General features: G+C 42.9%; 1 protein-coding gene and 2 non-coding genes across 5 annotated transcripts in view; 2 read left to right on the forward strand and 1 right to left on the reverse strand.

Annotated features, from left to right (window-relative positions):
* Positions 1-7,598: 7,598 nt before the first annotated feature.
* On the forward strand, positions 7,599-7,670 carry trnad-guc (transfer RNA aspartic acid (anticodon GUC)). Its single transcript has one exon. It is a non-coding gene; the product is annotated as a tRNA-Asp (tRNA).
* A 1,468-nt stretch (positions 7,671-9,138) lies between these two features.
* On the reverse strand, positions 9,139-9,210 carry trnad-guc (transfer RNA aspartic acid (anticodon GUC)). Its single transcript has one exon. It is a non-coding gene; the product is annotated as a tRNA-Asp (tRNA).
* A 4,688-nt stretch (positions 9,211-13,898) lies between these two features.
* tmtc4 (transmembrane O-mannosyltransferase targeting cadherins 4) overlaps positions 13,899-26,245 on the forward strand; it is a 39,401-nt gene continuing 27,054 nt past the window's right edge. The window contains exons 1-7 of one of the 3 annotated variants that reach the window (XM_048533066.1): positions 13,899-14,006; positions 17,471-17,684; positions 18,832-18,947; positions 23,132-23,348; positions 24,087-24,174; positions 25,076-25,206; positions 25,309-25,401. In XM_048533066.1, coding sequence (XP_048389023.1) covers positions 17,523-17,684; positions 18,832-18,947; positions 23,132-23,348; positions 24,087-24,174; positions 25,076-25,206; positions 25,309-25,401 — 807 coding nt within the window. In that variant the 5' untranslated portion in view covers positions 13,899-14,006; positions 17,471-17,522. The remainder of the gene's footprint in view (positions 14,007-17,470; positions 17,685-18,831; positions 18,948-23,131; positions 23,349-24,086; positions 24,175-25,075; positions 25,207-25,308; positions 25,402-26,245) is intronic. The other 2 variants (XM_048533067.1, XM_048533069.1) reach the window with 2 other exon arrangements.

The raw sequence follows: 26,245 nt of genomic DNA on the forward strand, positions 1-26,245 counted from the left end.
AATGCCTTTACTCAATGTCGATCTCTCACTTTTCTCATTTAATGGACTTGGCTTGTGTATTACCAACAATAATGGCTCTGCTCTATTCCAGTCCCAATGGAGACATTGACGGCCCAGTGGTTAGCACTGCTGCTGTACAGTGCTAGGGACCCAGGCTCAATTCCACTTTTGAGTGTCTGTCTGCATGAAGTTTTCACGTCCTCTGAGTGTCTGTGTGAGATTAACCGTGGGAAATGTAGGGTTGGGGGATAGGCCAGGGTGGGAAGCTCTTCAGATGGTCAGTGTGGACTTGATGGGCCAGACAACCTATTTCCACATTGTAGGGAGTCACATTCCACATTCATTACTCAAATGGCGTAGACCTGCAAAATGCCCTTATCCAGGCTCACAACAGTCTTGATAGCAGAGATTCCTTTGGCCGACTTCATTAATATTCCACCTTAAGTTATCTAATCAGCTCTAACAAAACTGAAGAATAACTTTAGAATTGACCAATTGCTGCAGTAACATTCCCTTCAGCTTTCTGTCCTATTTAATTCTATTAAACACAAATAATGCGTAATAATCTTCTCTGTTCTCTGCTGCGCCACATTTTTTTCTTTTCACTTATGGCTGTAACTTCCTGGTCAGCCAGCTGTACAGCATTGTATGTTAACTTCAATCTGTTTCCGGGTTAAGGGTTGCCGAGTCATATAGGCCAGCATTTCATCTCAACAAGAATCAAAAACCATTTCTCACCTTTCATTTGTGATTTTAAAATAGCAGGACTTTGCTTCCTCCTTCTGCTTGGATTTTCGATTCACGATTATGAGCCTTCCTGAACTCTTCTTCTGTTTGGATTTTCGATTCACGACTATGAGCCTTCCTGAACTCTTCTTCTGTTTGGATTACTTTGTCAGTTGCCACTGACCCAATTGTTGGCTCCTCCTCTGTCGAAGCTGTGCGCTGAGGTCAATGCAGGTATTAGGCACTCTGCTGTCACTTACTTTTTCATTCTCTATTGAGACCTTCTTTGGTGGAGGGCTTGGAGGGAGAGGCGTTGCAGCTTTTCATTGTGGTAGCCACAATGTGCCCGTCCTTATCTTCTGTTGTCTGTGTATAACTGAGGCAGAATTTCAGGCAGCTCTTGTAACGGTGGTGCGGCCCACCATGCAGGTTATGGGGTGGGTCTTCCTTTTATCCTGGTGGCCTTCCCGCTTGTGATCCTTGCTAAAGATGGTGCCGCAAGTTGGCTACCATGTGGTCAGATTTGCCACAGGAATAACAGTCTTTAGGTTGCCCTGTGTAGACCAGATTGACACTCCAAAGCTGAAAGGATGGTGAAGGATCATCACTTCGTCATTCACCTTCAGGGTTACCTTGACCTGCCACTTGCTGGTCTAGATCCCAAAGACATCCCCAACCTCTGCGCAGTTCTCAACCTTGTCACTGTACGTGGTTAGGAAGATGAGCACGTCCTGCATGAGAACATGGGGATTACAAAGTTGCACTGTCTCCACAAAATAAACAATGCCCTACTATTGTTTATGCAGAGCAGTTGGACACAGTCGCAGATTCCCTTCCCAAACCCCAGCACATCCATCATGTGGGTGGATGATATTCTGTCAAGCTTGATTGACTTTAATGAGACAAATATCCACCTCCCTCTCCTGCACATCGCACTTGTGTTTCTGACTACCATGGGGTTGTCAGAAATGTGCGGTATGGAGCTGGGTCAATCACTAACTCCAGAGCAAAATTCATTCAGGTGGCAATGGGTCACATTCATTCCTACTGGGTTCCTTATTTTCTAAAAATATACTTTACTCATAAAATTTATAGAAACACTTGAGTATTGAAGAATTTTTGAAAATTCAACTTGTCTCCATACAGCACGGTCTGCTCCATAAGAATGTAATGATCTTCATTATTTATGCAAAACATTTCATGTTGGATATACAGCCCAAGGGCAAAACATTTCAAATTGGATATTAGTAAAATGAGATGGAGATAAATTGTTCCTTCATAGGCTATGGTTCACTCTAAAGTGCCTCATTGTGTTTTCAATACACTTCATTCACAGTGAGGGATTCTAAGCCATTTTCACTTCCATGTCACAGGCTTCTCATTTCCACTTCTCTGGGTGTTGCTGATCGCATAAGTATTGGCATTAAACCGGAGGGGTGAAAACAATGAAATATTTGACACTCTGCAGCATCTTTCATGGCCATGGCCTGTCACAAAGAGCTTTACAGCGAATGAAGTATTTTTTGAGGTAGCAGCCAACACAAGCACAGCAAGATGTCACAAGTGACACTAATAGAAAACTTTCTTAATTGATGGTGGTTGAGAGATAAAATGGCACTGGACACTGATAGCTTCAAAATTGTGCCAGAGGATTTTTTTTTTAATGTCCAACTGTGAGGCAGATGTAGCCTCAGTTGAATGTCTCGTCTGGAAGGCATCATCACTGACAGTGTAGCTCTCTCTCAATTCCGCGTCAGGAGTATCACCTTATATGAGCAGCTCAGAACTCAATTCAGGGATTACGAACCAAACCATCTAACTCACAGCAAGAATACCACCCCCAGAGTCGTGAGCAAAACATGTGTTCTAGGCAGAAAATACTCTTGTTCGTTCTTAAATTGTAATCCATCTTCAGTGCAGAGCGTAACATAAGTTTCATTTGCTTTTATCCTGGTGGCCTTCCCGCTTGTGATCCTTGCTAAAGATGGTGCCGCAAGTTGGCTACCATGTGGTCAGATTTGCCACAGGAATAACAGTCTTTAGGTTGCCCTGTGTAGACCAGATTGACACTCCAAAGCTGAAAGGATGGTGAAGGATCATCACTTCGTCATTCACCTTCAGGGTTACCTTGACCTGCCACTTGCTGGTCTAGATCCCAAAGACATCCCCAACCTCTGCGCAGTTCTCAACCTTGTCACTGTACGTGGTTAGGAAGATGAGCACGTCCTGCATGAGAACATGGGGATTACAAAGTTGCACTGTCTCCACAAAATAAACAATGCCCTACTATTGTTTATGCAGAGCAGTTGGACACAGTCGCAGATTCCCTTCCCAAACCCCAGCACATCCATCATGTGGGTGGATGATATTCTGTCAAGCTTGATTGACTTTAATGAGACAAATATCCACCTCCCTCTCCTGCACATCGCACTTGTGTTTCTGACTACCATTGGGGTTTTGCCCTTGGGCTGTATATCCGACATGAAATGTTTTGCATAAATAATGAAGATCATTACATTCTTATTGAGCAGAGCGTGCTGTATGGAGACAAGTTGAATTTTCAAAAATTGTAATCCATCTTCAGTGCAGAGCGTAACATAAGTTTCATTTGCTTCTAAATAAATTAAAAGGATTAAAACATTTGAAGGGTTCTTTGAATTAAAAGGACTGCTTTAAGGCTGTTCCTGTGGGTAAACAGACCATTACAAGGAATGCTACATGATTGTTTTCAATTATGTTGCGGCAAATTCAAAGAACGAGGTCCTTCAGCCCATTGTATCTGGGCTGGTCTTCAATAATGTATTTACTTTAGTCATCAATCTGAGCATCCTCGACCACAACCCACAGCACTCTATACACCACGAGCTCAGCAGTGCCCCAGCCCTGCACAAAGTAGAAAAGGCTGTTTGCCAGCACAAGAACAACAGGGGATGCTGGAGCAGACGGTACCCCCACTGAGGCATTGAAGTGCGGAGACAAAGAGCTCCAGCTGCAGCTACACGCCCCAGTCTGCCTCATCTGGAAGGAGGAGAGCATCCCAGGACAGCTCTGAGATGCCACCATCATGAGCAATTTTTGAGTGAAGGAATGAATCCGACTGTGGTAATAACAGGGGAATCTCCTTGCTGTCGACCTTTAGAAAAGCTATCACCAAGGTCCTCTTAGGCTGCGACTGAGGAACTCCTCGTGGAATCATAGTGTGGCGGCTGTGCCCATGGAGAGGCACATCGGACATGATTTTCACCAGGCAACAGCTACAGGGGAAACTCAGAAAAAAGAACCTACCCCTGTACGTGGCCTTCTTCGACCTTACAAAGGCCTTTGACACCGTTAATTAGGGAGCATTATGGAGAGTCCTTCTTTGCTTTGGCTACACCATGAAGTTTGTCACCATCTTTCACCTGCACCATGACAACATGGAAGTCATAGCAGTGGCAAATGGCTCCACCACCAAGCCCCATTCCCCATTCAGACTGGTGTCAAGCAGGGCTGTGTCATTGCTCCAACATTGCTCTCAATCTACCTCGCTGCAGTGCTTTTCACCTCAACGCCGACAAGCTCCATGCTGCAGTGGAGCTAACTAACAGAACCTTGGAAATTACCCAACCTCCACCGCTTTCAAGCCAAAATCAAAGTCACCTCAATCAGTGTCATCGAGCTGCACTTCGCAGTTGATGCCTGTGTGTGTGTAATCTCAGAGGATGGACTCCAGGCCGCCGTCAGCACCTTTACAGAGGCATATGAGAGCAAGATAAAGGTCCTCACCAACGAGGCCTGATATTTATGAGTGAACCTCAGTCCTCAAGATCCACAGGGAGGACTTAGTCAGCTTTGGCCACTTCCAATACCTGTTGGCCAAAGCAGCAATGGATGAAGAGATCTAGCCCCACCTCCAGTGTTCTAGCGTAGCTTTTGGCCGCCCAAGGAAAAGGGTTCTCAAGGGCAACAACTTCAGATCTGACGTCGAGCTCATGGTACACAGAGCTGTGCCCTCCTGTATCGTTCTGAGAAGTGGGCAATCTACAGCAGACATCTTAAAGCACCGGAGCAGTAACACCAACGCTGCCTCTGCAAGATCCTGCGAATCCGCTGGGGAGACAGAGGCGCCAGCACTACATCCTTGACCAGGCACTGACCACCCTTGATTGGTTGCAATGGGCTGGGCACGTCGCCCACATGACCAACAGCAGACACCCCAAGCAGGTGTTCTACAAGGTGGCAGGCGAGGCCCAAGCGGGACTGAGAAAATGCTTCAGTGATACCCTCAAGGCTTCACTGGTGAAGTGCAGCAATCCCACAAACACCTGGGAATCACTGGGCCAAGACCATCCAAAATGGAGGAGGAACATCCGGGGAGGCGTTGAGCATCTAGAGACTTGCCGTGGGAAAATAAGCAGAAGCCTGGTGAAAACAGCACAAGCAGCGTGCTGCCACACCAATTCCCCGCCCACCACTTCCCCAGACCACCTCTTGCCGCAAGCATGGCAGGGCCTGCGGAAACCACATCAGACTGTATAGCCACCTACGGTATCACCTGAGAGTGGAGGAGAACCATCCTCATCTGCGAGGGACTGCCTGTGACGAAGATAATGATCCACTTTAATCCGATTTTCCGGCACTTGTTCACTACGGTTCTTCAAGTGTTCATGTGAATATTTTAAAAAATACTTTTGATGTTTTATTATCCTTTCAGGGAGAGAATTCCAGATACTCTCTTCAGATGAAGAAGAAAATCCAAAAATCCCCCATAAGCACTTGCCCCTTACCTTAAATCAATGCCCTGGTAATTCAGAATTTATTAGATGAGTGGGTCACCTGTTAGAGCTGAGGTATGTGAAAATGATCTTGAGCTGTCATTCCTGCACTTGTCTTGCCCGGGTCAGTAGTGACAATGGTCTGCATTTATATGGCATCCTTGATATCGTAAATATTGTGTCTGCAAAAGCTGGTTGGAATCTGGGACTTCTACAGTGAGTATCTCACCTCCTGATTCCCACAAGTTTGTCCATATCTATAAGTCACAGTTAACCACTTGCCCAGATGAATGAGGTTCCAGTAACATTTAAGTAGCTCAGCACCATCTAGGGGCATCATGCAAGGTTAGTACCCCATCCATTACTTTCGACATTCAGTCTCTTTGCCACTAATGCACAGGGACAGTTGTGTGAACTATCTACAAGATGTACCAGTCAAACCTCCTCTGAATTCACTTTCACTCTCACACTCTATCACATGGAAGCACAAGGACACCATAGGCATGGGCATACCAGCAGCTACAAGTTCCCCTTCAAGAATGAAGAAATTGGGGTTTCTTCTCCCCATGAAGGATAAATTAAAAATTGATTTGGTTGCGGCACAGAGTAAATGGAGACAAGAAGATCCCAGTAGCAGAAACATGGAGAAACAGAGGACACAGATTTAAAGTGATTGGCAATATAGAACCATATGCAACTCGATCTCAAGTGATATTTTTTTGCACTAAGTGACTGGGATCTGCAAAGTTCTGCTGGAGATGATCATGGAAGCAGATTCAACTGAGATTTTCAAAGCACATAGTTACTTGACCAGAAAAGAATTATATGTTGGAAGACAGTGAAAAGCGGGCAAAAGCTGCTGTTAAAGAGAGGTGGCACAGACAAAACAAGTTAAATGGCTTCCTTCTGTCGTGTAACCATTCTGTGGTTTGAGGATAGATATTATCGGAATTATATTGCCATTCCCTCACTGTCTCAGGATTAAAATCCTGCCTCAGGAACGCCCTCCTCAACAGCACTGTCAGTGAGCCTAGAAGGACCCTCAAGGACAACAATGGTTTAAAAAGGTGGCTTGCTATCACCTTCCCAAGGGAAAACCTGAAGATCTACATCTACCTATTTTCTTAATCGAGCTGAAGGCTGGAAGAACACAGCCATCCGAGCAGCATGTGGAGGATAGGAGAAGTCAAAATTTCGGGTAAAACCCTTCTTCAGGACTGGATGAGAGGGTAGGGGGAGCTGGAGTTAAGATGGTGGGGGGGGGGGGGTGAAGGTAGCGGAATGGTGGTGATAGGTGGATACCAGTAGTTGATCCACTTAGTTGTTGATCTGGGAGGGGGGAAAATGAATGTTGACTTCCTCTTACCTCCAGATGTTGCCTGGCTTGTTGTGTTCTTCTAGCCTTCTGTTTCTCTATCGTGGATTGTAGCATCTGCAGTTTCTTTGTCTCTAACCTTTTTTCTTGATCAGCCTGTTTAGGGGTAATCTACATGTATAAGTGAATGGATATTTGTCTTTTTTCAGAGCTGCTTTGAAACTAAGTGCTAGATGCACAAGGAGCATTGAGTACAGGAGTTGGGATGCATCTTACAGCTCGAGATTGGAAGGTTTCAGTAGAGCCTGGGACTTTTTCTACCCTGTAGTGTTGGAGGCTGAGGGGTGACATTATAGAAATGATTCAATTCATGAGGGGCATGGATAAGGTCAATAGCCAAGGTCTTTTCCCCAGGGAAGGGGAGCCCAAAACTAGAGGACATAGAATAAGGTGAGGGAGGAAAGATTTAACATGGACCTGAGGGACAACTCTTTCACAAAGAGGGTGGTGTCTAAGGTTTTGGAGTAGATTTGTGGAGGGCAGTGCCTGCATGGAACAAGCTGCCAGAGGAACTGGTGTAGGCGGACACAATTACAACATTTAAAATAGATTTGGACAGGGATGTGGATATGAAGGGTTTGGAAGGATTTACACAAAATGCAGGCGAACGGCATTGGTTCGGTTGAGGTAGCCTGGTTGGACAAATTGGGCAAAAGGGTCTGTTTCCATGCATAATGACAGCTGCACAGATAGAAACTTTATGTCATTCTCATGAAGAATGGTTTAGAAGGACAAATAACAAATCCTCGGTAGTATAGTGGTTAGTATCCCCGCCTGTCACGCGGGAGACCGGGGTTCAATTCCCCGCCGGGGAGGGTTTTTTTCCTTCCCCTGCTCGTTTTCTATGCAACACACTATCGTTCCAGCATATCCACAAGCATTTTAAAATATTTCCAGTAATCTGCACAAATTCCTTTTCACTCACGTCTCCTTAGCGGGTGCGCAAGCTGTGAAAATAATACTTAAAGCGCTCGCTCTTACAACACCAACTTGGACTTGTTAAGTTTCATGGAGCCTCTTTCGGAAGGAACGACTGATGACCATCCTTTTATTGAAATATATACCAGATATAGAATGAATTCAGAAGATACCGAAAAGATCCAGCTGAAATGCAAAATACACCCCAATTTTTAAAAATAAAATACGCGGGAAATGCTGAAAATACAAATCCGTGGCATTTTGCTTCCGCTGTGTATAGTTTCATTGCAGTAAAAAGTGGCGGATAATGACTGCATGTCATCCTGACTTTAATCATTATTTCTCTGACATTGCACTCGGAATTTGCGAGGAGGGTTTGCGCAGTGCTACCTCCTCGTGGTTATTTGGAAATAAAACCAACTTCCCGGCACGAAATGTGGAAGAGGTGACACAGCGTGGAGCTGGAGCAAAAGCAGGGGCCAAGCAGCAGCAGAGGAGCAGGAAAGTTTTTACACCCTTCTTCAGCTCCACGCTGTGCTATCTCTGACTCCAGCATCTACAATTCTTGCTCTCTCTCGAGCTGTGAAAGCTTTTATTTTCCCGTTAAGTCCAGGTCGTGCATCACTTCTGCTACTTTGCTTTAAGCAAAAGAAATCCATAATTCAAAAGTTCAGTTGTAGTTTTCCCAATGTTGAACCATCCAACGCACTGCTAACTAAAAACAAGGTGGATTTACTGATGGTTTGCTAATTAATGCATTACAAAACGGGCGTGATGTTTCGATATCACAAGGCACTTTTGACCTGTCTCTCGAAAAGATATTTACCCTGCCTCTAAATTAAACGCTGCTGTAATCTTACAGGAATATAAACCTGCCCCTCCTTCACACGCACACACATCATAAACATTTAAATGGACTTTTCTTGAACGTGCAAAAAGCAGAAATTGCTGGAAAAATCTCAACAGCTCTTGGCAGCATCTCTGGAGAGAAATCAGAGTTAACGTTTCGGGGCCGGTGCCCTTTCTGCTTGTGTTCATGTTCACGTGTGAATGATAATTCTTCTCTCCCGAAGAGAAAAAGAAAGGTCCACTTAAAAGTATACGGTCTTGGCAAACGTTTCTTTTGAAATCGAGAAAACGCTGGCAGCATTAAAGTGTACACCGGGCGAGAAAGCAAAGCGGAGAAATGCACAGAAGAGATAATGGGAACTGCAGATGCTGGAGAATTCCAAGATAATAAAATGTGAGTCTGGATGAACACAGTAGGCCAAGCAGCATCTCAGGAGCACAAAAGCTGACGTTTCGGGCCTAGACCCTTCATCTAAAACATATGCGAGCTGTTGTTATCGCGAAAACATCACAGTCCTCCCCGGCGGGGAATTGAACCCCGGTCTCCCGCGTGACAGGCGGGGATACTAACCACTATACTACCGAGGAACTGACATGCTCAATAGCGGCTTATTCTGAACTTAATTAATATGTTCCTCACAATGTGTACTGTGTGTTCTGTACTTCATTCATTTATAGACCCACACATCTGTCAACTTGGTACTTCATACCAAGTCTCATATCACTGTGATCCGCTGTCAGGAGTTTGCAAACGTCTGTACCGTGGATTAAATGCAATGTGAAAAATAAAACAAACTACAGGCCTGAAATTTCACACTGCCTACCCATACGCATTTCATTACCAAGTTTGGTTTTTCTTTGTCGCATTGCATTTATTCCACAATGCAGATATTTGCAAACTCCTGATGGCAGATCACAGTCAACACAAAGGTGAAAGGAGCAATAATTGAAGCGTTCAAGCATTCTGACACAAGAGCATCAACCTGAACAGTAAAATCTCCTTCTTGTGTCCACAGATACTGTCAGAACGGCTGAGCATTCCCAGCATTGTCTATTGTCTTTAAGTCAGATTTTTCAATACTATACTGCTGGTAATTAAATACTACAAACAGTCCAACAAATGCATTTATTATGCTATTTGTAGAGCAGCAGAAATTTCCTCCAGTTAAAGATGTTGGATCAGAGGAACACCCATCAAACCATTGAAGCAGGTTAATAAAGTAGCCAAGATCCAACACCTTATTAATAAGCAACGCTGAGTTCAAAACATTGAAGCTATGACAAACTTGTATAAAACACTGGTTCAGTTTCAACTCAAGTATTGAGTGGAAGGTTATAGGGCTCTGAGCAATGCTGGGTATGGCAAGGTATGTGTGGCAGAATTGGGAGAGATGTCTGATGAGGTCCATTTCAACATCAACTTCATCTTGCCCCACCTATTATTATGTCTTTCATGAGGAGGGTGGTGAGATTCTTGCTGGTCAATAGCAAGATGCTAAATGATGGCAACTAATGCTTGTTTGGTTCCATGTTAAAGGCCCACCCTGTCTCATTAGTATTCCAGTTATGATTTCACCAAACTCACGCAACAAACTAGACCTCGAGAAAATTTGACAGAAAAATCGGAATGGGTACTCCGCAAATTCACCTCGCTGCTTGCTCCAAATGACCTCTATGTTGGACACCGGGCCCAACAACTCAGGAAACAGTCCATGGGTACTGGCCACATGCCCAGCCTATGACCACAGACATTGGCATCTGACATGTGTCTGACTCAAAAGACCCTCGTGGGATATCTCTGATCCACTCACAGGTAGCTACCTCACTTTATTGCTGCACCTTGGACTTGTACAGAGAGCCACAGAGTCACACAGCATGGAAGCAGACTATTTGGTCCAACTCGTCCGCACCAACCAAGGTTCCCAAACTAAACTAATCCTATTTGCCTGCATTTGGCATATTTCTCTCTAAACCATTCCTATTCATGTACCTATCTAAATTTCTTCATTAAGTCCTTAGCTGTGAACAGCACTTCTTTTGCCTGTCTGCTCTAGAACTAAATATTAAGAGCAACAGTAGCCATATTGTACACTCTGCTATCTTAAATATAATTGCACCAAAAGTATTTAAATCCATACTTTTGTAAATGTCACAAGATACTCTTTAGGCCAGAGAAATTTTCAGCTCAGTTTCGGGAGAAAGAAGGATGATTGCTGCAGCAAGGACACTTTGTGTTCAGGGACATGCTCCCATCGCCTGGATTTAGGCTGCATCTCCAGCCTGTCCCCTCATTACCATTGTGTTCACTGACTCAGTCTGCCTGCATGCTCACAGCATGCCTACCTTGTATTGCCTTGCTTTTGCGCCCTTTGGGTCCTCAGCCAGAGGTAACAAGTTCATCTTACTGATGCCTTGATATGACATTCAGCGCAGACATAAAGCCAGGAAGCTTATCATGGCTGTCAGCAGGCCTCAATCAAGTCAAGGCTATCACTGAGGGAATCCAGCACCAGTAAATCAAAGTCAGCCTCTGATACCTGGACACAGCCAGTCAGCAACGTGAGGTGGTCAAAGTCAGGATGCTCTCCATATAAGGGGTGAGAGCCGAACATCAGGCAGTCCACCACCAGTCTTCACTCTTTCTGCCCTCTTGTGGTCTGTTTGCATCTTTGACTGAAAGCTAAGGGGCTGTTCCAGAAGATGAACATCAGTGGACAGATATTACTGTTGGTGTATGTGGGGAGTTGCTCCAAGCAAGCAAGTAAGCAGCTCAGAGAGCTTGCAGGGTTAATGGTGTTGCAGCTCGGGGTGGATGTGGGCAACTGCAGGCAATAGTGGGAGGAGAAGAGCATGACCTTTTGTGGGAAGTGGGTACAGTAGCAGAAGTAGAGTGAGTATGAGGTATCAGTAAGAAAACAGGGCACTTACACAGGCAGAATGAAAAATGCCATTGACCTCTTCTGACAGGATTGTCATTCCTCCAGACATTTGAGGTGGCTTCCAGCCCAGTTCTTCCCCTCCCCCCACTGCATCACAAAACCAGCCCAGCTCGACCCCTCCCCCCACTGCATCCCAAAACCAGCCCAGCCTGTCTCTGCTTCCCTAACCTGTTCTTCCTCTCACCCATCCCTTCCTCCCACCTCAAACCGCACCTCCATTTCCTACCTACCACCTCATCCCGCCTCCTTGACCTGTCCATCTTCCCTGGACTGACCTATCCCCTCCCTACCTCCCCACCTATACTCTCCTCTCCACCTATCTTCTTTTCACTCCATCTTCGGTCCGCCTCCCCCTCTCTCCCTATTCATTCGAGTTCCCTCTCCCCATTGCCCTCTCTGATGAAGGGTCTAGGCCCGAAACGTCAGCTTTTGTGCTCCTGAGATGCTGCTTGGCATGCTGTGTTCATCCAGCTCCACACTTTGTTATCTGAGGTTGCTTTACTCAAGTTGCAGGTACCCAGGTTATCCTCTCTTCCATACCAAGAGAGCTTTTGCTGTTCAGCTACAACAAACAGAAACAGAACTCAACTCTATCACACCACCACTTATCTCGATTATCACTGCTTCTGAATTATCAGATTGCCTAACAATATCCAGCAGTGAATCAGCAGGTATTTCCTCTTGTTATAATAAGAAGGACTGAAATCATTATCTTCTGTCCCTGACACAAATTCTACTCCCTTGCTATGACTTCATTTCTCTCCCTTGCAATTCAATCTGATTGTTCATAACCTTGGGTTGTACTTACCCTCAGATAGGCTTCCAACTAGATAGTGATCAGAGATAATGGCAACTGCAGATGCTGGAGAATCCAAGACAAAAGCTCCTAAGATGCTGTGATAATGGGACTCTCTCTGATGAAGGGTCTAGGCCAGAAACATCAGCTTTTGTGCTCCTGAGATGCTGCTTGGCCTGTTGTGTTCATCCAGCTTCACACTTTGTTATCTCAACTAGATGGTGATATGCTCACAAATACGGTTCTAGAGTTGAGAAACTTTGGTTATTAGGAGAGATTGGAAAAGTTGGGACCATTTTCCTTGGATGGGAAAAGGCTAAGAGAAGATTTGATAGAAGTTTTCAAAATCATGATGCATAAGGATTGTGTGGGTAGGAATATAACTATTCAGGCTGATAAAAGACTGCAAACCAAAAGGCACAGTTTTATTGTGCCTTGTGAATGAGCAATTTACCTCAACAATTGTATGATTCTGTGATCAATGCCATCACTACAAACATCAATTTCCACATCTGCAACTTCACGTGACTTCACCCCAGCTCTGCTGATCTGCTGTTGAAATCCTCATCTATATATATTTGTCACTTTCAGAATTGACTAATGTGCTCTAGTTTCTAACTGAAAGATTATCAACCTAATGCACTCTACACTTGTGTTACTGAGCATTTCCAGTATTTAATGGCATCCTAGATTTCCAGCAACCACACCATCTTACTTTTGTTGATGTTCAATTTCAGCCATTTGGATTGTGGTAGAAAAACTGCTGAAGTGCCAATTGGGGATAGTTTGCTGAGGAGCAAAAACAAAGTTGCTGGAAAAGCTCAGCAGGTCTGGCAGCATCTGTGGAGGAGAAAACAGAGTTCACGTTTCGTTTCCGGTGACACTTCCTCAGAACTAAGTTCCTCCACAGATGCTGCCCGACCTGCTGAGCTTTTCCAGCAACTTTGTTTGTGTTCCTGATTTACAGCATCTGCAGTTCTTTTGGTTTTTTTATAGCTTGCTGAGAACCTATATGCCATATATTTTTAAGATTCAAACATTCTACTGTTACCGTTCTTGATTTCACTCCACCCCAAGGGTCTTTGCCTTTAGATGCTAAGGCCTTATGTTTTGGAATTCTTTCTATCCCTTTAAGATATTTCCTGAAACCTCCCTCCATGACCATTCTTGGTGTTGCTTGCCTGAGTATTTTTTCCTGTATAATCAATGCTCCTGCGAATTATTATGATAAAGGTGTTGTATTTCAATGAGTTTTGCTGCTTGGGATGCACACACAAATTAATGTACAATTTGTTAAAAAATGACACTACTCATAGGGATGCAAAAAGAACGTTTTACACGTGTAACTTTTGATTTTTCCCCTTATGCTTTCTTGTTCACTTGTGCATTTAGACTCTCTAAACGCCCTGTGCAAGATATTGCACCCTTTTTGGGAACGTGCAACACCTCTGGGTGAATGTGGTCATTTGATTGAGAGCGCGGCATCAGGCAAGGCGCAGGCGCAGTCGCACCTGTCCCCGTTAATCACACCGGAAGTGAGTCCGACACAAAAATGTGTCTCACGCAGCCACCGCCAGCTCTGAGTTTATCTTTCGGTTCCGTGATGTGGACGGCTGGTTCCGGGGCCTGCGGACAATCTTTCCTGGGAGGTAAAAAATAAAATCAAATCTAACTAAGATAAAAATAACAAGGTTGAAATGTATATTTTCGGCCTGTAGATTGAGGAGCAGATGTGATTTCTTAAACAGGCCCAAAATAAAAGTTTTCTGTGGGTTTGCTTAGAAATTAAAAGGGATTATTCTCAGTTTCAGGAGTTTTATTTCTAAACTAAAAGCCGTTATTTTCAATGTGAACGTTGTTTCCAAAATATGTGGCATTTTTTTCCAATTTAAAGAGACATTTTTAGATGTAATAAAGTTATTCCCAAATTGAAATGAGATAATTCCAATGAAAAGATGTGGAAATTCAGCAGTAAGCTAAAGTCTTGCATTTGTATAGATTCTTTCAGCTCTTCAAGAAGTCCCAAAAGTGCTTGACAGCCAGTGAAATACTCTGGAAATGTAGTCACTATTGCAGTGTTGGAAATGTGGCAGCAAACTTGTGCATAACACGATCACAAAGCCATTAGTACAATGATGACCAAATGATCTATATTTTGTGATGTTGATTGTTGATTTTGTGATGATGGAGAAAAGAGCCTGTTGGTTGAAAAATTCCATGGGATCCTTTACACCGATCTGAGAGGGAGGATAGAGCCCTGGCTTAAACTTCTCACCCAAACTATGGCTCTTCTGAGCACTGTACTGACAGTATCAGCTTTGATTAGTGTGCTCAAAACACTGGAGTGGGATTTGTCTGCAAAATTTTCTCTCTGAAATGTATGACCTTTGTCCTTTTCTTTTTGTTGTTTTGAAAACTGTGGACCACAAGAAGGGAACCATTTTAAGTATCAGGTTTATCAGGATGACTGTGTAATTTCACAGTAGACTATCCAATGCCTACTATGAACTTTTTTTTGTGTGTGGCTATGGGTTCCTGCAATGTGCAGATGATAAGGAGCCAACCAATTGTTTACAAGTAATGTTGATTGGTTCTCAGCTAACTGAGCCGTTTAGAACTAGAAATAAGTTGGAGAGAGAGAAAGACATAGAAGGGTGTGCAGTTGTTCTCCCAGCAGAAGCTACCTGTTCTTTGCTGTAAAAACTCGGGTCAAACTTGAAGCAAGCCAGTTATATTTACTGTAGCAGCTAGTGTGAGCTGTGAATTTTGAATTACTAAATTGGAGTTGGAAGTAAAGACCGCTGAACTGACTTTACAATTTTATTTTACCTCTGGCAAAAATCTACTTTCCCTGTTTGTTTGTTTGTGCCTGTGCCTGTGTCTGTGTGCGTGTAAGGGAAAGTTCAGAGGGGATTTGGGTTTTAGCTAGTCATGTTGTATGCCAGTGGTTCACGTCAGTTTACTTTTAGCTGAGGTCAAATTTGTTACCATAAATAATAGTTCTTGTTTAGTACAGAAACTTGATCTGTGCTTTCTATCAACTCAGTCTGAAAGACAGGTAAATTGAGCAATTTGGGGAATAAAAAACTTATAACATTTCATTCATCTCCAGGAATTTGCAGTTTTATTTACAGCTGGCAACCCCGGTTGGTCATAACAGGTGAAAGTGTCGACCAAATGAGAGAGTTTATTATTCCTCAGCCTCTCGGTGGCAATCATTTTTCACATTCTAAGACTGACTGACTGTTGAAGGGTAATTGTGGTAAGGGTTGGGAAACCACGGCAGATAGATGGAATTAACGTACAGATCAATAACGAATTCAGAGAATGGCTGAATGGCCTACTCTTCTGAAATTCTCTTTCTCTCCGTGTCTCTTGCCTGCCCTGAACATGGTGTTTGATTGAAGTGAAGCTCCATGGGTGATAATTACCCTAAGCAAACTTACATTTTTCTTGAGTGAGCCATCCCAGATATTTGGAGTTTGGAATTCTTAAATACTGGCAGAACCTGATTGCCAAGACCCTTTTACAGGTAAAAGGGATGACTGACAAATGGAAGGTTTTCAAAAGTGTGATAATGAGAGTTTAGAGGCATTAAGTACCTGTTACGGTGAAGGGCGAGTCTGGTAAGATTAGGGAACAATGGATGTATAAAGGAACTGAGGTTTTAGTCAAGCGTTTTAAAAAATCATATATTAGGTAAAGACAATGAAGGGACAGCACAGTGACTTTAATGGTTAGCACTGCACCAGGGACCCAGATTCAGTTCTACCCTAGGTGACTGCCTGTGTGGAGTTTGCACATTCTTGCCGTGTCTCTCTGGGTTTCCTCTGGGCACTCCAGTTTCCTCCCACAATTCAAAGATGTGCAGATTAGGTGAATTGGCCATGCTAAATTGCCCATAGTGCTCAGGGATGTTTGGGTTGGGTGGGTTAGACATGGGAAATGCAGGGATATGGGAATAGGTCTGGGTGGGATGCTCTTCAGAGAAGTAGCATGAACCTGTTGGGCTGAATGGCATGTTTCCACATGTAGGGATCATACAATTATAACTGGAATCAAATGAATCTCTTGCAGAGTATAAAGAGTGTAGGGACATTTTTAAGAGGGAAATCAGGAACGAAAAGAGGGTGGCTGTGAGGATAGGAACAAAAACAAATTTGCTGGAAAACCTCAGCAGGTCTGGCAGCATCTGTGGCAGAGAAAACAGAGCTAATGTTTCGGGTCCAGTGACCCTTGCTCAGAATTCGTATCCTCAAGACCATGAGATAGCCTTGGTTAAATCCATGAATAAAAAAGGTTCGGAGGGATACAGGTCAAATGCGGAAAGGTAGGACTCATTTACTTTGGGAACATGGTCAGCATGGACTGGTTGGACTGAAGGGCCTGTTCCCATGCTGCATGCCTCTGTAAGACTGCTCATAACAGTTGCCAACACTCCAAGATTATCCTGGACATTCCAAGTGTTGGAGATTAATTTCCAGGGTACTCCTGCATGCAAAATAAACCCAGGGTTGTTTCAACATAAAATTGTTTTATTTACGTTTTCTTTGAACGTTTTCCTTTATCAATTTATTAACACGTTGGCATTTATAAGAGAAGATAGTTAACTGTCATGGAGCAATATTCAGTCAGTTTTAAAAAAATGCTAAAACAAAACAAAGAACTGAGATGTTGCAGATCTGAAACAGTCAAAAACAGAAATTGCAGGAGAAACTCAGCAAATCTGGCAGGATTCACGGTGCAAAAACTGGGTTAAACTTTCAAACCCAGTAACTTGATTTCAGTTCTAAAATGTGAACTTCATTTTTCTCCATAGCTGGCCCCAGACCTGCAGAATTTCTCCAGCAGCTTCTGTTTTTGTTTGCCAAAAGAAAAGCAGGCTTTTGGTTTTTCCAATTGACATTTAAATAGTTCCATTGGAAGGTGATATGTTGCGATGATTAACCACATCTAATGTGACAAAACCTTGAGAACAATAAGAGTGAGCAACCTTACATCCATTGAATGTATATCTCTGTTAAACCATTGCATGTAGCTCATGATTTTTGCCCCAACAAATTCCTGAAGTTTTCCAGAGATGTCAAAACTGATCTTGTGCTTCCATTCCTAGGTTATGGATAGCAGAATGCCAGTGTCTTGGATATGATGCAAGGCATTGCACGATGTTGCAGTCTGCATGGAGTCTGGACAGCACTTTACCAGTGCCTCAGCTCCCTCAGCATTGGGCAAGGGCTATTATTGGTGCATTAGCCGTTCTCTGTTTTGGGATTAGTTATGATGGAGACTTTGTCTTTGATGATTCAGAAGCTATTATCAATAACAAGGTATGTGATTTTGCTTTTAAAAATCCAGATGCCTACTGCAAAATAATTATTGCTGGATTTTAATTGAAAAGTGAAAGTGTTTAACATAAAGTGGCATTAATGTTATTAATTCACATGATTCTACTCTGCAGAGAAATTAAACTAAGATTTTATTGGGTATTGCACATTGATTACACTACAGTTTGAGTATTCTGTACAGTACAAAAAGAATGGCAATACAAGAAGAGTTAAAAAACAATTTTACAAATAAGGAATTCAGAGAAAATGTCCTAAAAGCTCTGATGCTGGAGCACTCATTACCACACGAAGCGCATGAGATACACTTATCCAGATTCTCTTTTAAAATGTATGAGAGAGAACAAGATAGAAAGACATTTAAATGGTTGTCGTCTTTTTGCGTTGCTGCACTTTCCTTCACTACTGATCCATGCAGGCTGTGGGCATCTGGCAGGAAGGTGGGTATAGCATTGTGGAACAAACTGCCCAAAGCCTCCTGGACACCACAACACATGCACATTTTCATTGGCTCCTCTGCATAAGGTGAGCTGTAGAAGGGTGTGAGGAAGCTTGCAAGAACTATATACACTGAAGCAAGTGGCCTCTTCCTGTGCTCTACATTCCGTGTAATTGCATGGATATAATCATATAATTGTGAGAGAGACTTTTGTGATCAATTATTGCAGTTCACTTGTCAAACCTGGGTGTAATAGCAGCTAATTGGAACACCCCTTTGTAATGGCTATAGGGTGATAGTATAGGTAGGCTACTTTGCTGGTGTAGTAGTTGAGGTGTTTAATATATCTTTGCTGGATTATCAAAAACATACAACTGGTGCATTAACAACCTTTTAGGGAAAGAAATCTGCAATCCAATATGATCCTCTGAAACAACCCCTCCCTTATTGGGTGTCTTAGGAGGAAAGCGAGTGGCGAGGATCAGGAAAACTTTGGGCTTAGCCAGCTGAAGACGTAGCCACTTGTTGTGGAACAATTCAGATCAGTTTACAAGAGTTGAACATTGGAGAGCTCTGAGATCCCACTGGAGGGAGGTCACAGAGACAGGTATAGAGTGAGGCCACAGAGGGACTGTGGTGGAGAGAAAGAGAAACTTGTGTCAACTAACTCCTGGCATTTCCTTCATATCCCAGGATCTTAGACCAGAGACACCACTTAGCCACCTTTGGGAACATGACTTCTGGGGTTCTAACCTGATCAGCAACACAAGTCATAAATCTTATCGACCACTCACAGTGCTTACATTCAGGTAAGTGTGTGTCATCGGTGAGAATCTGGTTCGGTTTTACGCTGTAATGTTTGCCTGGGATGCATGCACCTGATGTAATCAAGTATCCATCTACATGCTGCCAAATAACTACAAATACATTTTAAGGTGATTTATTTTTATTTTCCTTTTTTGTTCATTTAAATTAATGGAAATAATATATTCTTGTGCGCAAATTCTTGTTGTCCAAAGTGTAGCAGTTGTAATTTTGGGAATGTGTTGAGTGTTGAAGGTGATTTATTAAGCATAGAAATCATCAGTGATCCACAGTCATTTATTTTATCTTCTTTAAGGGCATTCATTGTTTGGATAAATATGGAAAGTTTGCAGAAAGCAAATTTCAACAAATAGCTGATTACATTAGCATTTAATGGCCAATTGTAGCCTACTACTTGCCAGCAAATTGTTAAGATGGTTTGATTTTATTAAAATTATTCCCTGACCATGTATAGTTACATCTTTGGATAATCCCAACAAATAAAACAAAATTGAGCAAACCTCTAACTGAGTAAATCCAAGAGGTGTGAAGGTTTCATTCTAAGCCTCATAGAATCACTACTGTGTGAAGCAGACCTTTCAGTCCAGTAAGTTCAACTTGACCCTCCAAAGAGCATCCCATTCAGACCTATTCTCCTACCCCACCCCTGTAACCCCGCATTTCCCATGGCACATCCACCTAGCCAGCACATCCCTGGACACTACAGGGCAATTTAGCATGGCCACTTCACCTAAACTAAGGAAACCGGAGTACCTGGAGGAAACTCTCTCAAACATGAGGAAAATATGTCACCCAAGGGTGGAGTTGAACACAGGTCCCTGGCGCTGAGGCAGCAGTACCAGCCACTATGCCACCCTAATGGTGTGTCACCTAATGGTGGGCACCATTTCTGTGATTTAGTGCAGATTGTGGAAGAGAGGAGGAAAATCTTGTGATTGCAGGTGAATTTGTTTATTCTGTTGACATTGTACATGTAAAGACCCGTTTGTTTCTTTACAGTGTATTGCTCTGATGTGAGGTATCATTGATTTTACCACGTCCTTTATTGCTAATGCAATTTCAAGGATTAAAGAATCTCTGAAACATCCACATAATTTTTTAATAGAGTTGAGCTGTAAAATAATTAGGGTGTAATTAGTTGGTGGAATCTTATGCCTTCCCACCCCCCCCCCCCCCCCCCATGGCAGGGAGCATTTAATGAGGTTGGAGGGTAGCTGCTAGAAAACTACCATCTTTTCAACTTCACCTTCTCCCCATTTGAGTGTATGCTGGGATGGCCCATGGAGAACTTTCTTAGCCCAGCGCCAATTGAGACCATTAAGTGGACAATTCCATACCCATTGAAGGTATCTCATCCCAGGAGCAGCAGAATAAGGCTTTACCGTAAGGGAAGCATGACAAGGTCATCCTGTCAGAATTGCTTGTGGGCTCCTTGAGTTAGGGCTGGGGAGTCCCCCGCTTTGTGAAGGAGAGGCCTGCCTACAGCCACCTACTGTCTTTTTTGCTAAGCCTGTGCCCTTTGTGACCCACATTATGCCACCTTTCACCTGTGCCTGGGTCAGCCCTTGAGATGGGGCCTCGGCAGGCTGTGATACCCATAGCGATCATTGCCTCTGCCATGGCGCTGCTGAGTATAGAAGATCTGCTGACTTCTAGCAGGAAATGAGAGGGGTCTTGTGATCCCATGAAATGCCCAGTTAAGTGCCTGGATGGTACAAGATGTGGCAGGGCTTCCCAAAATGAAGCAAGGTGGGGTGTCGCTGGTTCTCCAACTGTTAATCAAGACGCCCATCCCATCCTCAAGACTGTCTGCCCTGTATCGTTATTGTAACTTCTTTAACTCCCTGTCCCCTACCATCCTATCATGCCATATCTAGACCAACCCTTCACCTGATCATTTAATCTGTATGACATGCCCTATTTTACCCCTTCTTCCTATGTCACTTCTCTCTATTCCACATTTCTCTTTCGCCTTTCTGGAGCCCCCCCGCCCCCCCCCCCCCCACCAACTCTTGGGGAGTGCCTTATTTTTTATTTTGATGTGGCTATTATGTGAAACTCTCCTGTTTTGTCGATTTGGGATGGCAGTCAGTTAATTTAGATATTTTAAAATTTTATTTGCATTTGGGGACATGCATTTTTCAGACCCTTTCTACCAAATAAACCCACCAACTCCCCTTTAAATTGATCAACTAAAGCAGTACAGACAGAAAGAAATTGTGTGTGTTGTTAGTTATAGATTAAGTCTAGTCCAAGAGAAAAACAATGGGCCAATGACCTTCATCCATACTATAAATTCAGTAATACAGCACAACCCCTGGCATGTTATTTTTCCTTGTATGGTCAGGTAAGGCGTTGTAATTTGATTTCAAGACCAACAATCCAGTCCTTGCACGGTGTTTATGAGAGATAGAGGTGCCTAATTGACTCACTAATCAAGGATTTTTTTTCATATGGTCTCCACCAAAATACATTGTCAGCTTTCATTAGCATGAACAAGACTTTGTCAAAAGGACTTGGGTCAGATTTTCGCTACTGAGGAAATTTGCACCTCTCTATAAAGCTCCCCATCACAAGCAATTTCCAGTCTGAGGATGCAGGGGTTGAGTGGAGTCATGCCTGCCAACTATGGATGCAGAGTGGAGAGGGCTGTAGGACGGTACAAGCACTGAGATGGCTAGTTAGAAGGCCCAGTCCTCAAGCCCTCAGCCTGACATCACTACAAGCCACTGACTCAGTATCCACAAAGGCAGACCTTAGGAACCATCTGAGATGGACAAATTAAAACAAAACAACAATCTTAGAGATCTCTCACTAATACACCTTGGTCCAGAAAATACACTCATTTATTAAATTCATTCAAAATGTTTTAACCCCCTCCTTGACAATCTGTTTTAAAAGCAAACCCACTTCTATTCAGTGACAGTATCAAACATGGATAAGCTTTAAATAGTTTCTTAAAACTGTCTATCAAAATTAAGAACTCAACTATCTGCTGCGATTAATTATTTCTCTTGGAGTTTTTGAAGTTGACCAAGAATTCATAATGGGCTCAGCTGTAATAATATGGGAAATATTGAAAATGAATTTGATTTGATCTGCAAGACCATGTCCTAGAGGCTTTTTCTAAGCTAAGCCAAATGGTTTCTGAACCAAAGCAGTCCAGCACCCAGTGTTTTATTTACTTTATTGGACAGCTGCGACCCATTGTTTTCATATTTTAAGGGGTTGGGAATTTAAATAACTTGCTTTTGTAACACCTAAACCCTCTTGAAATGTGAATAAAGTCAATGAATTCCTCTATCAATTTATGACTCCTACATGGTGAGTTCAGGTGCTTGGAACATCAAAAACGTCTTTTTAAACTCCGCGCTGTTCTCAAATAGCCCTGTAGATTTCTATTTCAATGTTGAAATTCATGTCTTTCCCCTACTGGTATTAGCCAGAAATGCGTGGAATTTCTTTAACTAGGTTCCACCCACCATTTTTAAAGGCCTTTAGTTGATTCCCAACTCTCCACAAATTTGACCAATCAATATTATTACGCCATGGAGCACAAATGTGGGTACAATGTTCCAGGGTGATCTGTGTGGAAGCCGCTCAAACCTCTCGCTCAGTATTACAGAGCCATATGTAATGCCAAGTGGTGAACCCTTTTTAGAATCTCTGAAACCATTTAGAGGGGCAAGGGCAGCGTGTGCATGGTATAATAAACACTTGCCTTATGCCCACCACCCTGACTTGTAATAATAATGTTCTTTCACCATTGTTAGGTCAAATCCTGGAAATCCCTTTCTAGTGGCTCTGTGGGTGTACTTCCACCACATGTAATACTGGTTTAAGAAGGCAACTCACCACCTTTCCCTGAGCGCAGTTAAGGATTGGCAACAATTTTGGTTTTGCCTGTGACACCCACATCCTATGAATGAATGACTAAAAATAATGCGCACATCTGTACTTATCAGTCGTGTCAGCATAACTTCAAGTTCCTGTGGCAGCTTCTGCCTTCTGTTGTTGTGTTAGTAAGTGATGCAAATGCAATAAAGCGAGAATATAATACATAATGTAAAATTATATAGAAACAGTACAAAATACAGAGCAGTGTCCAACTTGTAGTTGGATTATGTTCATGTTAATTTTGATCTATCTATATTTTCATCTCTCTTAGGTTGAACTACCTGATAGCTGGAGGATTACATCCAGTTGGCTTCCACGTGGTCAACATTGCACTTCACAGTGTGATCTCTGTAATGACTCTTGATGTCTTCTCGGTACTTTTAGGTGGTCTAGTACATGATGAGAAAGGGAGGCTGCTCAATAGGGCACCAAAAGCATCATTTCTAGCTGCACTGTTCTTTGCTGTGCATCCAATACATACGGAAAGTGTAAGCAAATTATTTCAAAGCGGGTTCTATAATTTTGTGGGAATTTACTGAGTATCATTTCTTTAAATCAAGATTTCAGTGCAAATTGGTTATGTCCACCTTTAGTAACTTACACTTCGGGCAAGTATTTGGGTTATTGAAATAAAAGGAGAACCTAAGTCTCCCGTACATCCAAAAGGAATGATAATTTTCTATTTAAAATCGCAACTTGCTTTTACGTAGTGCCTTTTTCACAGCACAACATTCAAAGCTGTCTTGCAGGAGCATCATCAGATACATTTTGACACTGAGCTACATTAGGAGATATGAGGACAAGCTTAGCCCAACAGCTATATTTTAAGGAGCACGCTAAAGGTGAAGGGAAAGGCTGAGAGATTCAGAGAGGGAATTTAAGAGCTTAGAACTTGTCACCCTTGGTAGATCAAAGAAATGTAGGACATACAGGATTAGAATTAGAGTGCAGAGATCACAGAGGATTGTAAAGGTGGAGGAGGTTGCAGGGAACAAGAGAGGCCAAGGAATGTGAACACGAGGGTGAAAGTTTAAAATCTAAGGCATTGCCAAACTGGAAATCGCTGTTGGTCAATGGACACAGGGGTACGAGGCAATAACACCATGGAATAGTTTTGGTTTGTGGAAGGTGGATGACAGGAAGCCATCGCAAGAGTGTAATCTGCATAAACTTACCTTCTAATGGTGATGGAGCTCTCATTGGTTTTTTTTATTCTTGTCTTCCAGGTTGCTGGGATTGTTGGCAGGGCAGATCTCCTCTGTGCTCTGTTCTTTATATTGTCCTTCATCAGCTATTGTAAAGCCTTCAGAAAATGTATGTACTGTTGTACAGAGATTTGGTCTGTTCTAGAATACATGTGCGACTAACCAGTGCTTAACCTGTTTTCATAGTGATACCATTGAAGTTTACATTCACGCCATATAAATCTAATGTCAGGCAGGAAACCCCTGGGATTGGATTGAAATACAGGCTTTTACAAAGTATTAATATCCATGAATGAAGAGCAACATTGGCTGGGGAATAAAACCAATTTTGCAATGTTTTACAGTGCTAGCAGAGTTATGTAAATGCTAGATTATTTATTATAATCATACTTTTAATTTATTTATTCATGGCTGCGGGCATCACTGGCCAGGCCAGCATTTATTATCCATTCCAAAACAACTTTAAGACTGTGGAAATAAGCTTTTGCATTGAACTGCTGCAGTCCATAATTGGTACCCACAGTGTGGTTAGGGATTGCATCCCAGGATAAGAATAGATTCCCAGCATTTTGACACAGCCATAACAAAGGAGCAGCAATATATTCCAAGTCAGGCTGGCAATTGGCTTGCAGAACAAGTTGCAGGTAGTGTTTCCATGCATATGCTACACCTGTCCTTCAAGGTGGTAGAGATCACCGTTTTGGAAAGTGTTGTCTAGTTGTTTCTTGAGAGCATCTTGTAGAAGGTACATGCTGGTGTCACACTATGTTAATGATAGAGGGAGTGAATGTGGAAAGATGGTGGATAGGGTGCCAGTCAAGTGGCTACTTTGTCCTGCATGAGGTGAAGCTTCTTGAGTTTCGGTGCCGACCTCATCCAGTCAAGTGGATAGATTTGTTGCAGTCTGACTTTTGACCTGGAGATGGTAGTTTATCAGTAATCTTACTTTTGAAGAGGCATCACCTACTATTTAAAAATTAAGACCAATTGTTGCACTGATTCTTTTTCAGATGATACAGAAGGAGAGTTCTCTTTTTACTGGATCTTTGCCAGCTTGCTGCTTTGTGCAATAGCGATGCTTTGCAAGGAACAGGGTATCACAGTCCTGGTGAGAAAGTCACCGTTATTCAGTTGGGAAAATGCACGTTTATGCTTTGCTGGCCTTCACTCTGTTTAAGTTGCAATTGATGATTGGCAAGCTCAATGTAGAGTTATTTATAGTCTTGTCTGTCTTCACTTTCAGGGTGTGAATACTGTTGTTGATGCCCTTGTGATCTGCAAAATGGACATCCTACACCTAGGCATGGCACTGTTACGAAAGCCCAAATTCTCTGAGGTAAAACTATGCCTGTAGAATAGTACTCCTATTTAATCCTAAACTGAGGTTCTGTCCTCTCCATCTCCAAAACTCTTTCTTCCACTTCCATAATATTATCTGTTTTCTTTCCTGCCTTAAATGATTTGCTGTTGAAACTTTTATCCATGTTTTCATTATCTCCAGACTTTATTATTCCAATGTTGTGTGGCTGGCCTCCCAACTTCCAAGCTCAACTAAAACTTTGTTGCCATATCCTTTACCTGCACTAAATTCTGTTTGGACATCATCCCTGTGCTCACCGATCTTCAATGGCTCCGGATCTGGTGATTCCAGTTTTAAAATTCTGAACCTTCAACTTCAACTCCCTCCATGGCTTTGACCCTCCCTGTCTCTGTAACCATTTACACTTCTTATTGCCATAGAAAGGCTGCCAAAATCATCAAAACTCCTCCTACCCCAATAATGCTCTCTTCCAACCTCTTCTGTCAGGCAGAACGTCCAGAAGCTTGAACACATGCACCAACGTGTTGAAGATTAGCTTCTTCCCGGCTGTTATTAGACTGCTGAATAGACCTCTCTAACTTAAAGTAACGTTGACCTTGCTTTGTGCATCTCCTGTACAGCCATAACCTTCTGTGCCTAGATCTGTCTGAGCACCCTATGATATGTATTGCCTTGTTTGCAATGATCTGCCTGTACTGTTCGCAAAGCAAAACTTTTCACTGCACTTAAGTGCATGTGACTACAGTAAAGCAAATCAAATCCAGGCCCTCACCGATCTCTGCACCTCTGTAATTCTGGCTTGTTACCCCACCCTCAGTTTTAGTTGTTCCACCATGTGCAGCCATGCCCTCAGCTGCTT

Source organism: Stegostoma tigrinum, chromosome 6 (genome assembly GCF_030684315.1).
Source record: "Stegostoma tigrinum isolate sSteTig4 chromosome 6, sSteTig4.hap1, whole genome shotgun sequence".
Classification (NCBI taxonomy): domain Eukaryota; kingdom Metazoa; phylum Chordata; class Chondrichthyes; order Orectolobiformes; family Stegostomatidae; genus Stegostoma; species Stegostoma tigrinum.